Source organism: Poromitra crassiceps, assembly GCF_964638095.1.
Source record: "Poromitra crassiceps genome assembly, chromosome: 13".
NCBI lineage: Eukaryota > Metazoa > Chordata > Actinopteri > Beryciformes > Melamphaidae > Poromitra > Poromitra crassiceps.
In genome coordinates this window covers 17,350,833-17,370,428 of record NC_139644.1, presented here as the reverse complement: position 1 = coordinate 17,370,428, position 19,596 = coordinate 17,350,833, and the positions used below count along the sequence as shown (strand labels likewise).

General features: G+C 45.0%; 1 protein-coding gene across 1 annotated transcript; it reads left to right on the top strand.

Annotated features, from left to right (window-relative positions):
- Positions 1-6,798: 6,798 nt before the first annotated feature.
- On the top strand, positions 6,799-19,381 carry gcgra (glucagon receptor a; the record flags this gene model as incomplete). Its single annotated transcript, XM_083649949.1, has 13 exons — positions 6,799-6,852; positions 7,503-7,599; positions 9,421-9,528; positions 10,908-11,002; positions 11,095-11,201; positions 11,570-11,768; positions 12,236-12,395; positions 13,100-13,163; positions 14,082-14,151; positions 17,238-17,326; positions 17,789-17,933; positions 18,935-18,976; positions 19,067-19,381. 13 exons carry the CDS (start codon positions 6,799-6,801, stop codon positions 19,379-19,381), a joined length of 1,545 nt encoding a protein of 514 aa, XP_083506075.1.
- Between the last annotated feature and the right edge of the window lie 215 nt (positions 19,382-19,596).

The window sequence follows — 19,596 nt, the reverse complement described above, 5'->3', positions numbered from 1 at the left end:
AAGGTGCATCGGTGAGGAGGGAGAGAGACACTGCTGAATGTCTGAAAGGAGCACACTGGGCCCAGCTGCACTCAATCAGCCTGACAACCCCAACCAGGCTCCTGCAAAACAAGGCCGGAGAGTGGGAGGGTCAACATCACACTTAATCATATAGGGCAGTGGTTCCAAAACTGTGGTCCATGGACCACTGGCGGTCCGCAGGACTCCGCCTGGTGGTTCACCAGAGCATTGGATTTTTTTTACCCCCCTCCCCCAACAAACAACAGTTATTACATATACACTGAGGAGTAGGCTTGGTCTGATTTTCGGAAATATTGCAATATTCGTGAAAATCACGATTTTGATCATTTACTTTCAGAGGCTGTAGCAGCCTCCGTTTTAAAGCCAGAGTAAAGTTTAAAGTCCCTGGAAACCAGAAATATTTTTTTATTATTTACATCAACAGGAAACTGCGATGTCAGAATGAATTTCCTGTTTGGTCACAGTGATCCGCACTGCAGCTTTGTAGATTATAATAGAAGTACAGTTGATTTAGTAATCAAAATGGCTGACCTTAAAGGAGATGCCACCCCTAAAACACTGACAATGTTCAAATAAAACAGCTATTGGCGATGTATCTATCTTGCATTCGTGTGTCCCTTTTGTTGTTTGGTGGTGTATTTTCTTATTGCTAATGTTTTTGAGTAAGGGTTTTTCTCACATTTTCTTGACTGAAAAAACAGCTGAATGTAACAAGTTCAGGAATGTTCTCTGCGGTTCGTCGAAATTAAGGCATCCAGGGAAATACAGGAAATCACTAACTGAATAGAAGCAGATGAGGCAGGTTGAGGGAAAACTGGGTACAACACTCAAATAACACTAATATGAAATATGAAGTTTTTTTATCAAGTTTTTTCAGACCCCCGTCCGACCAATTGTACTTGGCCAATCCCCTTGCTTTCCCGGTCATTGCTCCACCCCCTCTGCAGATCTGGCAAGAGTTGTAGACTAGCACATGCCTCCTCCAAGACATATACAGTCGGCATCCCCTTCTTTTCTCCTAAGAGCGAGGAGTTTCACCAGGACGTAGCGCGTGGGAGGATCACACTCATCCCCCAGTTCCCCTCCCCCCGAACAGGTGCCCCAACCGACCAGAGCAGGTGTTAGTGCAGCGACCAGGAGATATATCTTAATCCGGCTTCCCACTCGCAGACACGGCCAATTGTGCCTGTATGAACCTGTGACCCTCGTGTTGGTATGCAGGGAATTTGCTGCACTACTCGGACGCCCACTCATCACTGCGTTTCTGTCCTTGCTCTTCAGGTAAATGGCAGTATAGCATATTCAAGTTTGAGAAAAGATTTATGGTTTACATTACACACATTACAATATGTCAGCTTTAGACTTGGCAGCAGCTTTGAAATTTGACAGAGAAAGGTCAAATAGTTGGAGATCAAATAGTTGGAGATGAATGAGGGTTTGCAGTGGAAAAAAATGCAGTAGACTGTGTGTGTGTGTGTGTGTGTGTGTGTGTGTGTGTGTGTGTGTGTGTGTGTGTGTGTGTGTGTGTGTGTGTGTGTGTGTATAGGTGTGTGTGTGTGTGTGTGTTATCTGACCGATGCCTCAGTCATGTCCCATCTCCTAGCCGACTCACAGAGCGTGATGGAGAAAGTTCTCCATCCCCTCTGAACTCTTCCTCACCTCATTGTCAGACCCAGCAGTGTCATGCTCAATGTTACGTCTGCTGCAGCCCTAAGGTATGAGCCTGGCCTTTGCCCTTTGCCTCGGCTTACACAGTCACAGCATGGGAAAGTCGTGATACACGAAGGCGTGAACAAACAAACATAAAAAAAAATGCACTCAGTAGAGTGCAGATCTGATCCATGCACTGCTAAGCCTAACCGTGACCAAACCGAAACACAACTGCGACGGTTAACACACAGTTCACCTGGCGGCGATAAGGAGCGAACTACGTGTTACTGCTTCATCAGATTCGCTATGTGCTTGATTGCCATCGGCTGTGTATTTAAATAATCAGGTGGTGATTGGCTGGTAATTCAACAGGCACACATTCCCCAATACAAACATACTTCAAAGAGTCAAGGCAATAACATATAAAATCTAATTCTACCATACACAATTTGAATAAATATTACATACATATAAATATTTCCATTGACCATTTCCATAAGATAAGTTAATGAGATACAATTAATGTCAGAGTACAAAGTCTGACCGTCTCATCTCTAAATTATATACAGTAGATAGACTTAGAATGTATAGAGTAGGTAAGCTACAGAGTACATACATTTCCTCATAATAAAATAGATATAAAAAAAAAATAGAAGAATGTATATAAGAAAGACGATACTATACAAAATACATTTCACCATGATCCATTACAAAATGTGAAGGAAAAAACTACTACACGGAGGAGTGGCTTGACGAGTCACGTTGCATTCGCTGTAAGGATGAGCCTTTAGTTTGTTGCTGCTAGATGTGTATCCTGTTATTGAAATTTCTACTGGCTATTCATCAAGACAGGAAGACAGAAATAAACAAAGTAAGATCGATGAAGTCAGACATTTTTCCTGGATGCAAAGAGGTTTTATCAATGGAAAGGGAGGGAAATTGCAAAGGGTTGGAACCGTGCACGGGAGGTAGAGGATGTTTTTGCCTTCACTCTAAGTATAACTCAAGCAGAGAGGCCTGTGCATTTTGAAACCTGGATGGCGGGGTGCTCCTCAGTCAGGGGCATTTTCTGAGTTGAGTGTTAAGAGGTTTGTTTTCAACCTTCTACCATTCAGGCACGCATCCCCTTTGTAATTCTGCTTGTTTGGCACTGTAATGAGAGGTAGGTAGGTAGGTAGGCTACTCTCCAACAAACAAGCGTAATTGTTAGTGGCCATTGTGTTGTGCACTTGAACACAGAGGGATTTTTATTTATTTATTTGTGTATTTATTTATTTATTTATTTGTGTATTTATTTATTTATTTGATCTTCATGGGAAATTCATCATGCAGTTGTGATTGTTGTTGTTTTTTTTTTTTTTTTTTTTTTTTTTTTTACGAATGAACAAAAATGGCCATCATCACAACAGACATCATTCAAGTAAAGACTGTACAGTATCTCAGAATTGCATCTTTTGGGTCCAATATGTGGCCAAGTGGCAGTGAATGAAATGTGTGCTGGTGAAAATACCCAGCATTATCGTATTTGTCTCTCCGTAGAAGAAAACAAATCACAACATTCAGCCCACTCTAGGACTTCATGTTTCTATTTCAGAACTGTCAACAGCCTGACTGACATACATCACAGATGTGGCAGTTTCCACCTTTCATTAAAAAAGCCACCTACTCACTTTGTGCCAACTGCCAAGTCTCCACTTCAGCATCTTTTCAAATGTAACAGAGCGAGGAGAGGCCCCCGAAGCTCAACATGCAATATGGCACGAGCCCTCAAATGGGCATTGCTCCTTCTACGGCTGTGGAGATTTGTCACATGCAGTCTGTCTGCTTGGCTGCCTTTGATGTGGGATGATGGGAATGACACTGGCCATTTGGTAGGAAGTGGAGTGGAACTAATGGGCATGAAGGTGTGAGGCTCCCTTGTAGCAGGCTAGTCATCATCTTGTATATTCTGCTGTTGTGATATCCTTTGCCCCTGCCTGCCAGCAGCCACAGCTCTGGGCAGCACTTGGCTGTGAATCCTTCCGCCTGTGAAGGATCCATAAACAGTCGAGGTCCTTGGCAGCATGTGTTCTCCAGCCTCCTCCAGTGCTCTGTCCACGAGAAGAGCCTGGAGAGCCATGTCAGATTCAAGAGGAAGCATGTTGGCTCAGAGTCACACGGGCAGAGCCTCTTGGTGCCGTTTCCTTTACTTCTGGCCTGGATTCTATAGGTGTTAAAAATGTAGGGCGTCCGGGTAGTGTAGCGGTAGATTCCCTGCCTACCAACACGAGGGTCGCAGGTTCGCGCCCCCATGTTACCTCCAGCTTGGTCGGGTGGCCGTCCATACAGGCACGATTGGCTGTGTATGCGGGTGGGAAGCCGGATTGAGGGTATGTGTCCTGGTCACTGCACTAGCGCTTCCTCTGGTCGGTCAGGGTGCCTGTTCGGGGCGGAAGGGAACTGGTGGGAATAATGTGATCCTCCCACGTGCTAAGTTCTGCCAGTGAAGCTCCCCGCTGTCAGGTGGAAAGAAGCGGCTGGCAACGGCACATGTATTGGAGGAAGCATGTGTGTGTCTACAGCTCTCCCCAGATTGCCAGAGCGGGTAGCGACCGGGACAGCAGGGGGAATTGGCCAAGTATAATTGGGGAGAAAATGGGAGGAAATCAGAAAAAAAGTAAATATAAGGTCTGTTAATGGTTTAGTTTTTGGTATTGTAGCAAGACAGGCTTCATCTTTATTCACAGGACATATTGTTGTTGTTTTGTTTGTTTGGTTGTTGTTTTTTACCTGAAAAGAAGCACCTAGAGGGAACCTCATTATCGAGTCACATGACATCAGTACTGTAGAAAGTAGTTTTTCTACCTTACTTTTGATTTCCCAGTAGGCTAGATACATGACTTACAGTTACAGGCTTCGCATCTCTCTCTCTCTCTCTCTCTCTCTCTCTCTCACTCACTCACACACACACACACACACACACACACACACACACACACACACACACACACACACACACACACACACACAATTCCTCTTCCATGGCCCCTCTTTCAGGACTCTACAAAGCGCTGAGTCTGGTTAATCATTGTACCTACTTGGTGCTAGGTTGCGGAAAGCAGTGCAGTTATAGTGTATTAGGAAATGACTGTGTCTGGGTGTTTGTGGGAAGAGGGCGAGAGAGAGAGAGAGAGAGAGAGAGGGGAGAGAGAGAGAGAGAGAGAGAGAGAGAGAGAGAGAGATAGATAGATGGGGTAAAGGAGGCACCTCTCATACAGACTTCCTGGGTCATCTATCCTGGGTATTCCTCCTATACCTGTGACACGCTGGTGCAACACTCAGGCACTGCAGGAAGGAACATCTGCTCCTCTAGACGCATGCCAGCCACTCTGCTGTACCTGGACACGTGCTGAAACCTAATGCACTTACAGAATGAGGCTCGCTCATATCTCTGGTAAGAAGAACAGATGTTTGGAATAGTAGTTTGCTGCTGATTAAGTCTTCAGTGTTTGGCAGAGCTTGGCTGTTGTTGTGTTCATGCAATTAGTGTGAAACATCAGATAATGTTGTGGTTTCACAGGAAGAGGAGATGGCGGAGATGTCATCGTAAGTGATGCTGAAGTTCTGAAACAAGCCAGAATTCAAATAGAGAGATGCTTGTTTGATGTTTTAAATCATTCATATTCATACGTTTTTGGTATAAATGTTCACTGCATTCAGTGTAGGCTAATAGCTGGCCTGGGGGAATAGACTTGAGTGTTATGTCACATATCACATGATGTTGAGGGCAAGAGTCACCACTGTGATCTCAGCCGGACCAGTCCTCACCCAGGTCCAGTTCTCTCAGATCCCTCAGGCGCTCGGATCAATCAGTCAGTCTGTGCTACAGCTAACGACGCTAACTACATCCTGTGCTCATTATAGTGAGCAGGCCGCTTAGAGAATATGGCTCGGTAGCTCTTTGGTTTAGATATTATCTGATGTCTGACTTCCAGAAGAAGCTTGGCAATGTGGAGCGGACATCAACCTAGAATTGTTGACAATGCTCAGTCAGACAAAGCTGCTGTGTTGGTGTTGTTTGTTTGAGACTTTTTTAATGACATACATCCATCTGTCATGAAGCATTGTGCTCTTATCTCTCCAACAACTTACCACCAGAAAACTAAAGACATTCCACATACATCAACACCAAGCTGTCCTGCTCCCTGCCAAGACACTGGAACAGAGTGGAATTTGAAACGTTTTAGCCAAAAATGTTTCCATGGTCAAGGTGTTTTTTGCAGAAACGTTTCAGATTTCGTTCCGTTCTCCGGCTTCGACCAAAGCTCTCTGGGAGTTTTTTTTGCCATGGATCAATATGCAGAGGTGAGTGACCCCTGGTTTAGAGCAAGGCATAACAAACAGTAACACACACACAGTCAGTCAGTGAGTCAGTCAGTGTCTCTCTCTCTCTCTCTCTCTCTCTCACACACACACACACACACACACACACACACACACACACACACACACTTTTAAGGTTAAGGTGGACAGCAGCCAACCACTGTGAGGCAATGATGGAGTGCAGTGCTACTGAGCCATGGCTGTCTCAGTGATGGGACATACGGCCTGAGGTTTTTGGCTTGATATTCTGGGCAGTCTAGACTGCTTTGGTGTGTGGACCATCCTTCACCTCCGTTCAGCTGTGCCCCCCACTCATTGTGGCTAGTGAAGCCTGCCAGTGGGCCGCGAGGTGTGAGTGAGTAGCCTGAGTGGATCAGATGGGACCGGTCACAGTGGATATCCTTTACCTTCACCTCCACAGTTTACTATGGAACAAGGTGTCGGGCTGATCCACTGACATGAAGCTATTCTCGGCATTTGACTTGTGTTTCAACTCAGACCTACAGTACTGCGCTCGCTATATTGGGTTCAAGCCAGATACAAATGCTGCTGAGCTCTCTGTAGTGTGAGAGATATGACCCTGCCTTTTCCTGTTTTGATCCTTTTGCGATGCGTGGCAAAGTTAAGCCGAGGTAATCATCGCTGTGTGTTTGATGGATTGTGTGTCTGTGTGTCATCCAGGCAGCGTGGCGAGCGTAGATAAGCCCCCCTTATGAGGTGAGCCCCCTCAGTAGCCCCTCCCAGCATCAACAGCAGGAATAAGGGATGTCACGGGCGTTCCTCCTATTGGCAATCCTCATCGTCTCCTCCAGCATCCAGGTGGGTCAAACACACACACACACACACACACACACACACACACACGCACACACACACACACACACACACACACACACACACACACACACACACACACACACACGCACATAGTGTGGGTGGACACATATACACACATCCCTCCCCTTAGGAAAATGCCTCCAGTAGGTCTGTTAGTTCCCATCAATCTCTGGTTTTTACTAGTTCAGGAGGGGCCTTGTTTCTGTGGTCCTGCTGCACTGTGAGAAGAAGCAGAGTCATAGTATAAAAGTCTAAACTAACTCTCTGTTTGGGTGTGCTAATGTGTTCATGAGGGTTGGGTGTCCAGTGTGTAAGCTGTCATGCTTCCAACACAGACCATACCACAAACCCCCCATCCTGACAACACATTAGAGCAGCACACACTGTCATCCGGATGGATTGCAACTCCACCATGAGGACGGGCTGTTTACCATTACTGTACTGTATATGTGAAGTAAAACAGATGAAGTCCAATTCAGCGAATGCACCTACCATGGTTTTCTGGGGACTCTTATTTTTCCCTGTCTTCTTCTAGAACACCTTCTCAGTGTAAAAGGACCTGCTTTGTGTTGCATTGTATTGTGTGTATGCATGCAGAGTGTATCCTCATACGTGCTCCACCGCTCCCTTAGGTGTCTCCTGGCGTTATGCTGGATAAGCTGGCGGAGAGTTGGATATTGTACATGGAGGAGTGTAGCCGCAACAACAGCCGAGACCCCCCGAGCACTGGTGAGCACAACGACACCTCCACATCTAACCATCCAATCCTCCATAAACTAACATCTAACCAGCAAGTCCTTCATAAACTAAAATCTAACCATCCAATCCTCCATAAACTAACATCTAACCATCAGGTTCTTCATAAACTAACATCTAACCAACCATCCAATCCTCCATAAACTAACATCTAACCATCAAGTCCTTCATAAACTAAAATCTAACCATCCAGTCCTTCATAAACTAACATATAACCATGAAGTCCTTCATAAACTAACATCTACTAACATCCAGTCCTGCATAAACTAACATCTAACCATCAAGTCCTTCATAAACTAAAATCTAACCATTCAGTCCTGCATAAACTAACATCTAACCATCAAGTCCTTCATAAACTAACATCTACTAACATCCAGCCCTGCATAAAATAACATCTAACCATCTAGTCATCCATAAACTAACATCTAACCATCAAGTCCTTCCTAAACTAACATCTAACCATCGAGTCCTTCATAAACTAACATCTAACCATCAAGTCCTTCATAAACTAACATCTACTAACATCCAGCCCTGCATAAAATAACATCTAACCATCTAGTCATCCATAAACTAACATCTAACCATCCAGTCCTCCATAAATTAACATCTAACCATCCAGTCCTCCATAAATTAACATCTAACCATCCAGTCCTCCATAAATTAACATCTAACCACACAGTCCTTCATAAAATAACATCTAACCATCCAGCCCTTCACAAACCATAAACATCTAACCACACAGTCCTTCATAAACTAACATCTAACCATCAAGTCCTTCATAAACTAACTATCCAGACCACCATAAACTAACATCTAACCATCCAGTCCTTCATAAACTAACCATCCAGTCCACCATAAACTAACATCTAACCATCCAGTCCTTCATAAACTAACCATCCAGTCCACCATAAACTAACATCTAACCATCCAGTCCTTCATAAACTAACCATCCAGTCCACCATAAACTAACATCTAACCATCCAGTCCTTCATAAACTAACCATCCAGTCCACCATAAACAAACATCTCACCATCAAGTCCTTCATAAACTAACATACATCCAAGCTCCTACATTTTACATCTACATTTTTCGAATTTAGTTGATGTTCTTATCCAAAGAAACTTACAAAAAGTGCAACATAAGAATGAGCTTCAATTCAGTACATTGTCATCACTGCCCTGATCATTTTCCTGTTACTCAAAAACGATCATGTAAGAGAAAAATGCTAGGAAAACAAGTAAGAAAGTAAGAGCTGAAGACAAATGGATGTAGCAGGGAGTTTTTCCAATATATTATATATGTTGCAAATACACAAGGGAGAAAATAAATGTTTGCCCTTTGGTTGGGGTGTTGGGTCAGCCATCAGCCAGCTACCCTGGAGCACTGAGCAGGTAAGGGTTTGCTCAAGGATACTTCAGCAGGCCAGGCCACATGGGGGATCGATCTTGTTGGCTCAAGAGTGATAGCATGATGATAGAATGAGTAGAGGAAGAAGATACACGTGTCCACATAGCCCTCCATACACTAACATCTAGCACTGTTTACATTACATCCAATGTTGAGGAGATGAAAGAAGTGGCATCAGCTCAAGGTCATCGATGGCTGGAATTAGAATGAGTTTCCTCTGTTCTGAAGTCAAGATGAAAGATGGCTGCAGATGCCATAATGCCCAGCGGCCATCTCTTCAAAGCGGAGATGTTACCTACTGTACTCCACTCCAGGCTAGAGACAGCTGAGGATAGTGTGATGGTAAAAGGCACATTTCACCCATTTTCTTCATGCTTTGTTCCCCAGGCCTAGTGTGCAACAGGACCTTTGACAATTATGCCTGCTGGCCCGATGGACTCCCCAACACCACTGTCAGTGTGTCATGTCCATGGTATCTGCCATGGCACCATAAAGGTAACTGTCAGTGTGTCATGTCCATGGTATCTGCCATGGCACCATAAAGGTAACTGTCGGTGTGTCATGTTCATGGTATCTGCCATGGCATCATAAAGGTAACTGTCGGTGTGTCATGTTCATGGTATCTGCCATGGCATCATAAAGGTAACTGTCGGTGTGTCATGTTCATGGTATCTGCCATGGCATCATAAAGGTAACTGTCAGTGTGTCATGTCCATGGTATCTGCCATGGCACCATAAAGGTAACTGTCAGTGTGTCATGTCCATGGTATCTGCCATGGCATCATAAAGGTAACTGTCAGTGTGTCATGTCCATGGTATCTGCCATGGCACCATAAAGGTAACTGTCAGTGTGTCATGTCCATGGTATCTGCCATGGCATCATAAAGGTAACTGTCAGTGTGTCATGTCCATGGTATCTGCCATGGCACCATACACATATCGGTGCGACGTGGGTTAGGGGAGACACACACTGTATAAGTTGATGCCAAATAATTGCCCATAATATTAATTAATACACAGGACAAGATGTTACTATCCCTTGTGCCAAAATCCGAGGAAAAACACATTTAGAAGCCCAATCCAGAATAAAACAAGCTAACAGGCTAACAAACTAATAAACAAGACACAAATCACCAGTTACCTACCCAGTATGAAGCATGTCATTGGGGTTTTCAAGTGGGCACCTTCCTTCACCGATGTTTCGTTAAGTTAGGCCCACGACACCTCAAGAAGGCTTAACGGTGTAATCCAGCATCCTGGAAACACCCCCCTCCACGCTACCACCGCACAACTGCATATTACCTCACCATCTAAGCCTAGCTATCCAGGTTGGTTCGGTGTGACATTCTTAACTACACCACCACTACCACTGTCAATGATTCAGCCCTGTTGATGCGGGACCGTCAATCATGACCAACAACAAAAGCAATCAATCAATCTTACCATAGCGAGCTCCCCAGCTAGCATGTTTCCTCCTTAGCCACAGCCATTCACTTGCTCGTTCTGCTGCTTGAGACACGTTGCTAACCGCAAGCTTCAGGCTCCGTCCCCGAATGCCCAACTCAGTTAGTAAGGCAATAACGGACTTTGCCACAAAACCACGGCAGCCCACCTCTACAGGCCGCACTCGAGCCCTCCAACCTCGCTGCTCTGCCTCTGCTGCCATTTCAGCATACCTAGCTTTCTTGCGCTCATAAGCCTCCTCAAATCGATCTTCCCAGGGGACTGTGATATACTGCAGAGAGAAACAGCTAGCTGCCCATGCTGAATGGACTTTCCAGTAAATCACAGAGGCTGTCATGTGTGTGTGTGTGTGTGTGTGTGTGTGTGTGTGTGTGTGTGTGTGTGTGTGTGTGTGTGTGTGTGTGTTCTAGTCCAGCATGGCATGGTGTATCTGGAATGTAACGCATCCGGCCAGTGGGCGATGGTGAAGAATACCAGCGAGTGTGACCCTAATGATCTGAGTCAGGTACGTAGGTGGCTAAGAGAGAAAAACAAGAACATTTGGTGAACTTGTACTTGTGTGTATTAATACATGTATTCTTTTTATTTTATTTGCAGCAGTATTATGGCCAGATGCTCAGTAAGTTTTGGATTATGTACACCTTGGGCTATTCCTTGTCGCTGGTGGCGTTGGTGCTGGCGCTCGGCATCCTCATATGTTTCAGGTAATAGTGATTGTTGCTTGAAATGAAACACATTTACCATGTTTTCATTAAAACTGTGTGCATTGCTGTGAAATTAACTGTCCTTCACACATACTGTAGCCTAATAAGGAGAGTTAAAAAAGAAACAAAGTACCGGTAGCCATTGCTTTTCCGCTCGATTCCCTGTGAAATCTAAGAGAATCATTACAGCTGACTGCGACAGTAGGTTCTGCTTCACACGCGGCAGGGAGGTAAAAATAATGAGAAAGCAGTACAGGGGCTGCTATTGCAATTCATTTGAGAATGATGCATGCAGGGAAAATACTGTCGACGGTTGTATCTTCGAGACCGATGGCCTCATGTCTCCATTATTGTCTGTCGTTAACCAGGAAGTTACACTGCATGAGGAACAACATCCACATGAACCTGTTTGCCTCCTTCATCCTGCGAGCGCTGTCTATCCTCATCAAAGATGCCCTGCAGGTGACTCCGGCTCTCAACATCACGTCACACGACATGGGCAGCGACCAGGAGCAGGGCTTCCCCAGGCCATCCATATCTCCAGTGGAGCTGCTGGTCAACAATGAGGTCATTAACCATGATCTTAATGGTTAGGCAGTAAGCAGCGAAGGGCCATGCTTCGCAGTGATGGTGAAGTATTTGGCCGAACAAAATCACTGCAAAGTGTGCAAACGGCTTTTATAAAATGGCACCGTGTAATAAAAAAAAAGAACTCGGATGTTCAATAAATCTTATTCCACCAAGCAATTTTGGTTGTAAACAACATGGGGATTTTCGATCAGAACTGAGGCCCGGGTGTGTTTTATAATAATAGAAATATTGCGCGCTTCGTGTGCTCATTTCTAGCTGCTCACACTACTCTGTGCAGTTGAGCAAATGTGTGCCGCGTGCGGATCCCCTCTGCACCCTCCCCTCCCTCCCTTTAATACTATAGTAGGGAGATAATGTGATTATTTTATAATAATTAGTATGATAGTCAAATAATTTACAACTTAACAATGTTTAATAATTACTTAATATGATGTTTGTTGTAGACAACGGTTGGCTGTCGCCTCGCCGTGGTGATGATGCAGTATAGTATTATGGCCAACAGCTATTGGCTGCTGGTGGAAGGCATCTACCTCCATAACCTCCTGTTCATCGCCGTCTTTACCGAGAGGAACTACTTCAACATCTACCTGTGCATTGGCTGGGGTGAGCTGGTCTGGTGTGTGTAAACTGAGAGGGCTAACATACAGTAGAGACACTGCGTAACGCGTCATCATTCAGAAGCCACGCCCAAGATTTGGGAAAACAGAACCCCCCCCCCTCCAATCCTGACGTTCTCCTATGTCATGTGCATGGTTGCGTGTTGCACAAAAAGATCGTATATACGGAAGATGAACACTCCAACTTACTTCCTTGACAGCTAGATCCACATTTTTCTTCTCGCCAATTCTCAATGACTTCCTTGTTTTGCTCAGGAGTACAAAAAAACTTTAACTGGCGATTTTTTACATTTGTTGTCTGCGCAGCCCACCACACAACAGCTTTTAGCTATGTTTAATTCAAGGAAAATGATGCTGGTGTGTGGAAATGAACAGAGCTTTTCCCCCGCGATGGGCGTGGCCTATTTCATGCAGTGTCTCTATGGGGATGCAGCAGAGTAGATTGGGTTACTTTGAACTAAAGTGTGTGTGTGTGCGTGTGTGTGTGTGTGTGTGTGTGTGTGTGTGCGCGCGCGCGTGTGTGTGTGTGTGTGTGTGTGTGCGTGCGTGCGTGCGTAAATGATGGAATACTAGTTAATTATAAGCGATAACCTTACAATAACCTTTTATGAAAATTGACTGACGCCAGATTAAAAAAAAATGCAAAATGGCTGTTTTGCATTTCGACTAACTGCTCTTATTTCTTTACAGGCACTCCGCTAATATTCCTCGTGCCCTGGGTGATAGTGAAATACCTATATGAAAATCAAGTCGTGTAAGTTTCCAAAGGTCAATTATTTTTCTCCAAATGCGGATCCTAATATGAATTGAAATTAGAGTCACATCACTAGTAGAAAGTAGTCTTTTTAAGTAGGCTTTCCCAGTAGGTTGGGTACACAACTTCCAGGCTTTCCCTATCTCTCTCACACACACTTTCTTCTGAATTAACCCCCAGTGGGAAGATGTAATTGGCATCAGAACCTGCCATGCATTTTAAATTTGAGCTGATCATTGTGGATTCCATTTCATTATAGCCACACCAAAAAGAGCTTGGAAGAGGCTCTAACTCCAAAGCTTATCAATTATTGCCATGGTCCTTCTTACTCCATGGTCAATTAAACACATCATTATAGCATGGGAAGTTGGCTGCGATCAAACACCACACAAGCAGACATCTGTTGTCTTTCCGCAGGAAGACAAGTAAGAAAACTAAATGTTGGCCTGGAAATTTAGCTTGCAAGTTCTTTTCAATATTTAATTCTAACATTCAAACCCCCCACAGTTTTTATATGCAGTCTCTTAAAGTCTAATGCACACACTTCAGCAGCTGAGTGGAGTGGAAAAAGACGGTGACGCCACACGTTTGAACCACTGATAGATAGCGTGTGCTGTTATGTAAAGCCCTTAAGAGACTTGGTGGTGTGTAAGTGTTTCCCTCTCCGGAGCAGCAGCATGGCTACTCTGGCTCTCCCCCCTTTCTTCAACAGTGCAGAGGAAATGTCTTGTTGGCTGCCAGTGGTTTGAAGAACACTGTTTTAGGCCCCGTTCAGACCTGGCATTAGTTTGCAGCAAGAGTTGAAAAACAATGTGACAGGACACGTTAGACGGAGTAATAGCGATCTCCAGAAACACATTGATTATGTTACATGTGAGGACGGAAGTTGATTTTTCCCCCTCTTTCCTCATACTGTAGGTGCTGGGAGCAAAATATAAACATGAATTACTGGTGGATCATCCGTTCCCCCATCCTGCTGGCAGTTGTGGTAATTCCTCCTTCTCTCTTGTTTCTGCCTCCCTTTTGTCACCTTTGACCCCCCCCCCCCCCCCCTCGCGTCCCGCCATGCTATGTATCGGTAATTCAATAATGAGAGACCAGTAGAAAGTATAACAAGCTTTAATGATACAACAAATTAATTTTGGCATATGACTCCATGATATGATGACGCTCTCCTGAGATGATGAGAGGATGTCGTCAGTGAAGAATAGGATAGGAAATCCCCCATAGGGAATTCTTCAATCAGGAGTCATGACGATGGTGGTGGTCAGGGGAGGAGGTGGGGCGAAAACAACTGCTTCAGCGATGATGATCAGCAACTGAGAATGACACATGGCACATACACAGCACATAGCAAACAGAGTAAAACATGGGCCCTGATATACTACGCTGATTAGGTGATTGGGATCAGCTGGAGAGGAATACCTTGGGCTGAGTGGTTATTGCCACATGTGTGGTAACTGTGAATGGGTGAGAAGACGGCATCAGAGAAAGGGGGCGAGCCTAACAATGAATGGGTTATACAACCTCAAAGAAAGGGGGCGTGCACTGTGATATGACGAGAACTGGGCGTTGGCTGTTAAGTAGTGTACATTATTGAAAATAGTCCAAGACATCATTTAATAATGATTGTTTCCTGAACATAGAGTGCCTTCTGTAAGTCCCGTCCCCTTCCGGGGTCCACATGGTGCCTCTGTAAAATCCTTATTGACTTTATTATTTGCCCATATAAGGGCGCTTCTGCATGATGTCATTTTGTAATCGTCTTTCCGTTTTAGACCCGGAAGTAGATTACGCCTACCATAATCATTGTTAGACTGGCCAAAAAGCTGTTTTCAAGCATAAAAAACAAATGGTTTTAAAGTTTTAATATTTTTGCGGGTGAGAACAGTAACATTCCAAATATGTGACCAGTTTATCAGAATAACCCCTATTTGGAAATATTTAACGAGCAGCGAGGACTGAGAACACTGGCTGTGTGACCAGTCGGACTAGTTGGACTACTATCTGTCAACCAAGCCCTACTACTGGCAGTGAGAAAACACTGTCGACGTGCTTTTGTAACTAACGTTAAATGCCGACTGGGTACAGCCATCGGCTCCTCGCAGCAGTAACGCTATGAACATGTAACTGAAGTTGGCCGCAGTGTAGTTTCTGAATGTTGCCAAACTTCATTCATAGTGACGTTTTGTTTTGAAATTGGCCGCCAACTAGCGCTGAACCGGAAGAACAAATACAATTGCGTCTATCGCGGAAGAGGGGAAAAGTGGGCGTGGTCAATAAGGTGAATATAAATCCTTAAATAGAGTTTTAGGCCTGGAACAAGCCGACCAGCTACAAGATGAATCATGAGGTTTTTGTGTGTGTGTGTGTGTCCCAGTCAAATGTTTTATGGTCATTCGTGATTCATCTCGTAGCTGGTGGGCTTGGTTCCCGGCTTAAAACTCTTCATACTGTATAAGGATTTATATAAGGTTTTTACGAAACGTCAATGGAGAAATGAATGGGGAATTCACTTCCTGAAGTCCCATGCAGACCCCGGAAGAGGGCGGGACTTAGGTACTCTATTATTGAACTAAGGTGCCATGTCAGTTCTTTACAATTTGACTGAAATTATTTATTTTAACCTCAAATGTAAGCCCGCTAACCATGCATTAGCCCACCCCCCCCCCCCCCCCCCCAGCTGGGAAGGATGTTGAGATTCAGAGTTTTTCGGATTAAGTGAATTTTGATTTAATGTGACGTGCCTCCTTTATTGTAGGTGTTTTCCATGCATTAATCGTACTCTTAAGTGGCCTGTATCGCACAGGAAGTCCTGTGTTTGAGTTTCTGCCAGGATAGGAGGGCTGGTTCCTGCTAGTTATTCACAAAGTTCCCAGAACCCACTGCTTCTCTTTACCATGGCACCCCCACGTCCACGCTGCTCTTTACCATGGCACCCCCACGTCCACGCTGCTCTTTACCATGGCACCCCCACGTCCACGCTGCTCTTTCGGAGTAGAAAATACACTCGCGTAAACACTTTTACTCTACGTGTGTAATAATAATTGCAGTCCCTCCAGGAATATGTGATTTTGTGATGACAATAATTAATGCAGCTTCCACCAGAGAACTTGCAATTATATAAAATTACTGTCATTTTTTTCCTGTATGAAATGGCCAAATTCACAGAGGGCTTATACTTAGGCCAATAATTGCACATTTTTGCATAAAATGATCCAAACAAATCATAAGTCCGCCTTGGTCTTCTCATACACAGTGGAGCTTTTAAGAGAGAAGGAATTGAGGTTATACAGAGGTTTTCTCATACACAGTGGAGCTTTAAAGAGGGAAGGGATTGAGGTGATACAGAGGTTATATTTGAGTTATATTCAACGTAAGAACATGTAAGAAGTTGACTGCATGTTGTTTTATAGTTGTAAATATCTCATTTGTCATCGCCTTTGGTTTACATACTGTTATTGAGAGCACATACAGTTTTATAATCCTGAAAGATTTGTGCAGTGCTTACTCAATACTGAGCTGAATGAATATTTAAGACTGGAATCCAAGCATGGTAAGGAAAATGTGGCCCATGTTGTTGTTGTTGTTTCCAGAAAATAAGCAGTAGTGTGATATGTTATGATAAGCAGTATGCTTATTATCACAGAAGGTGATTAATGAATTCAACTCTTTCTTAAAAGGAGGTGTTGTAGTTCAAATAAAATAAAAGTATGTCTTTATTACTATTATCACCACTTTTTTTTGCCTATTCCTACAATTGAACTATTCCAATTCTTTTGACAAACACCACCACATAAACAATTCTGTATGGGTATTTAACACTTGGGTCCAACTTCAAAGAGGACTTAGTGCCTCCAAGCACCTGCAGGCTAACAATTCAGTACAGTATGTAAATCAAAAGGTCACATTCCACATGGTTTTTATTACAGAAAGGAACATGCAGGTTTTGTTAAAATACCGGCTGTGAAGGGCTCTCTGTTAACGAACTGGTTGTGGATGGCCTGCTGTGTGTCCTCATGTTGAGGTTGCTGTCTGAATAACTTTACCGTCAACATCTGCGTCTCTTCACAGATCAACTTCCTCATCTTTATCCATATCATCAAAATCCTTGTGTCCAAACTGCGAGCGCACCAAATGAGATACACAGACTACAAGTTCAGGTGAGTGCAAGTATTCAAAAGCTTTTCCAGGGTGCCCGGGTAGTGCAGCGGTAGATTCCCTGCCTACCAACATGAGGGTTGCAGGTTCGAGCCCCCGTGTTAACTCAGGCTCGGTCGGGTATTCATACAGGCACAATAGGCCGTGTCTGCGGGTGGGAAGCCGGATTAAGGGTATGTGTCCTGGTCACTGCACTTAGTGCCTCCTCTGGTCGATCGGAGCGCCTGTTCGGGTGGGAGGAGAAGTGGGGGGAATAGTGTGTCATCCTCCCACCTGCTACGTTCTGCTGGTGAACAGAAGCAGCTGGTGACTGCACATGTATCGGAGGAAGCATGTGCTAGTCCTACAACTCTCCCCAGATCGGCAGAGGGGGTGGGGTGGAGCAACGACCTGGACCTGGACCTGGACTGCATTTTTCGTACACCGTAACTCTCTCTCTCTCTCTCTCCCTTTCTCCATTGCAGGTTGGCAAAGTCAACCCTAACCCTGATCCCTCTGCTGGGTATCCATCAGGTGGTCTTTATTTTTGTGACGGACGAGTCCACCCAGACAACCATGACTTTGCGTCTCACCAAGCTCTTCATCGACCTCTTCTTCACCTCTTTCCAGGTTGGAGTCAGTTGAACAAAGGCATCTTCTGGTTATAGGATGAAGGGAAAGAGACAGAGCTAAGAATTGTTATTATCTCCAAGTCAAAACAAATACGGCAACAATCACATCATGTTAAAATGTATCAACTGCAAGTCGTACTGTCACACTTTCAACAGCCAGTCTAAGTGTCATTCCAGAGGTATGGCTGCAGTATATGAGCTCGTTCAGTGAGGCTCTAAGTAGTGTGGATATTGAGTGTCTTTCCCCTCTTAGACGACGATGATGATGATGATATGATGTCAGGCGACATTACATTAACATAGCGCGGCGCTGTCCAAACTGCTAACTGGCCGACTCACATGGCAGATAGATAGTGACCTTTTTGCTGACGGGACACAGATGGGTGAGATGACGCGCATCAAGTTCACAACCAACCATCGTGGGCGAATTGCCTTGATGAGGAGAGAGAGAGAGAGAGAGAGAGAGAGAGAGAGAGTAAGATAGAAGAGAAGCTCAAAGATAGAACACTGCCAAGGGACTTTCAGCTTAAGAGAGTGACACACTGACAGACTGGTTGAGTTATAAAGTGACAAATGTGCAACTGCCCCATGCAGCCAAAAAAGTATTTCTTCATGCCATTAGGCAGATGACAAAATAATTAATTTCCTCTGAGCCATGTTTTCATCCCTCTACTAATTCAAGGAATCTCTGTGTGTCTGTATGTGTTTAGTGCATATCTCGAGACCTGTTCGTCCAGACTACTTCACACTTGCGAGTGTGTTGCTGGGAACCGGAGCCAGTGCACAGGATGTGCAGTGTGGGATTTGGTGCAATTTGGACATGTTCAATATTAATAAACGTTGAATAAACAAGCGAACAGCGCTCTGTGCAGCAGTGGGGTGAATGGGCATTGCAGTATCAATTGTTGCAGTGTGATCTTGTAAATGGTGAGCTGTCCTGTGAGGGAACATGACATCAGTTGATTTAGGGGACTGACTCAGAGTTGCTTGCCTCCGCAGGGTCTGCTGGTGGCCATCTTGTACTGTTTCTTCAACAAAGAGGTGAGTCTCCTCAATTACATTTCACCTCCTGTCTCCTGTCTCTCGTACATTGGTGACGTCCATCTTTGTCTCTTCACTGTCTGTCTTCAGGTGCAGTCAGAGGTTTTGAAGAAGTGGAAGCGCTGGAAGCTGGGGAGGAACATTGAGGAGGAGTACCGCCACACCTACAGCCACCCCCCCAACATCAAGAGCACCAGCCTCCTGAACCACATCCATCGACTCCCGGACATCGCCACCACCTCCACCTCCAGGGTGTGCAGCCCCGAGGAGAAGCACATGCTCGTGTTCGGCTGCCACAACGGCGCGGGCCAGTGCACCTCCCCGCCGCTCGAGGGAACCGTCCGCCTCACGGACACGTCGCAGCGCCACGAGGCTCCCAGGGAGAATGTGGAGAGCCACCTGTGAAGGGCAAACGGGAACGGGAAGCCCTTGAAGAAAGTTGGAGGGCCATCAGCTCTCCTCTGGCTCCGGCACATGGCCCTGGGCGGCTGTGATGAGGAGCTGGCAGTATGACCTGGGCTGATGGAGCCATCTGTCAGAACAGTCTTGGCCCAAGATCAGTGTTATTGAGATAGGGAGAGAGAGCGCTACTCAGCCCTCTCCACAGCCAGAGAACGGAG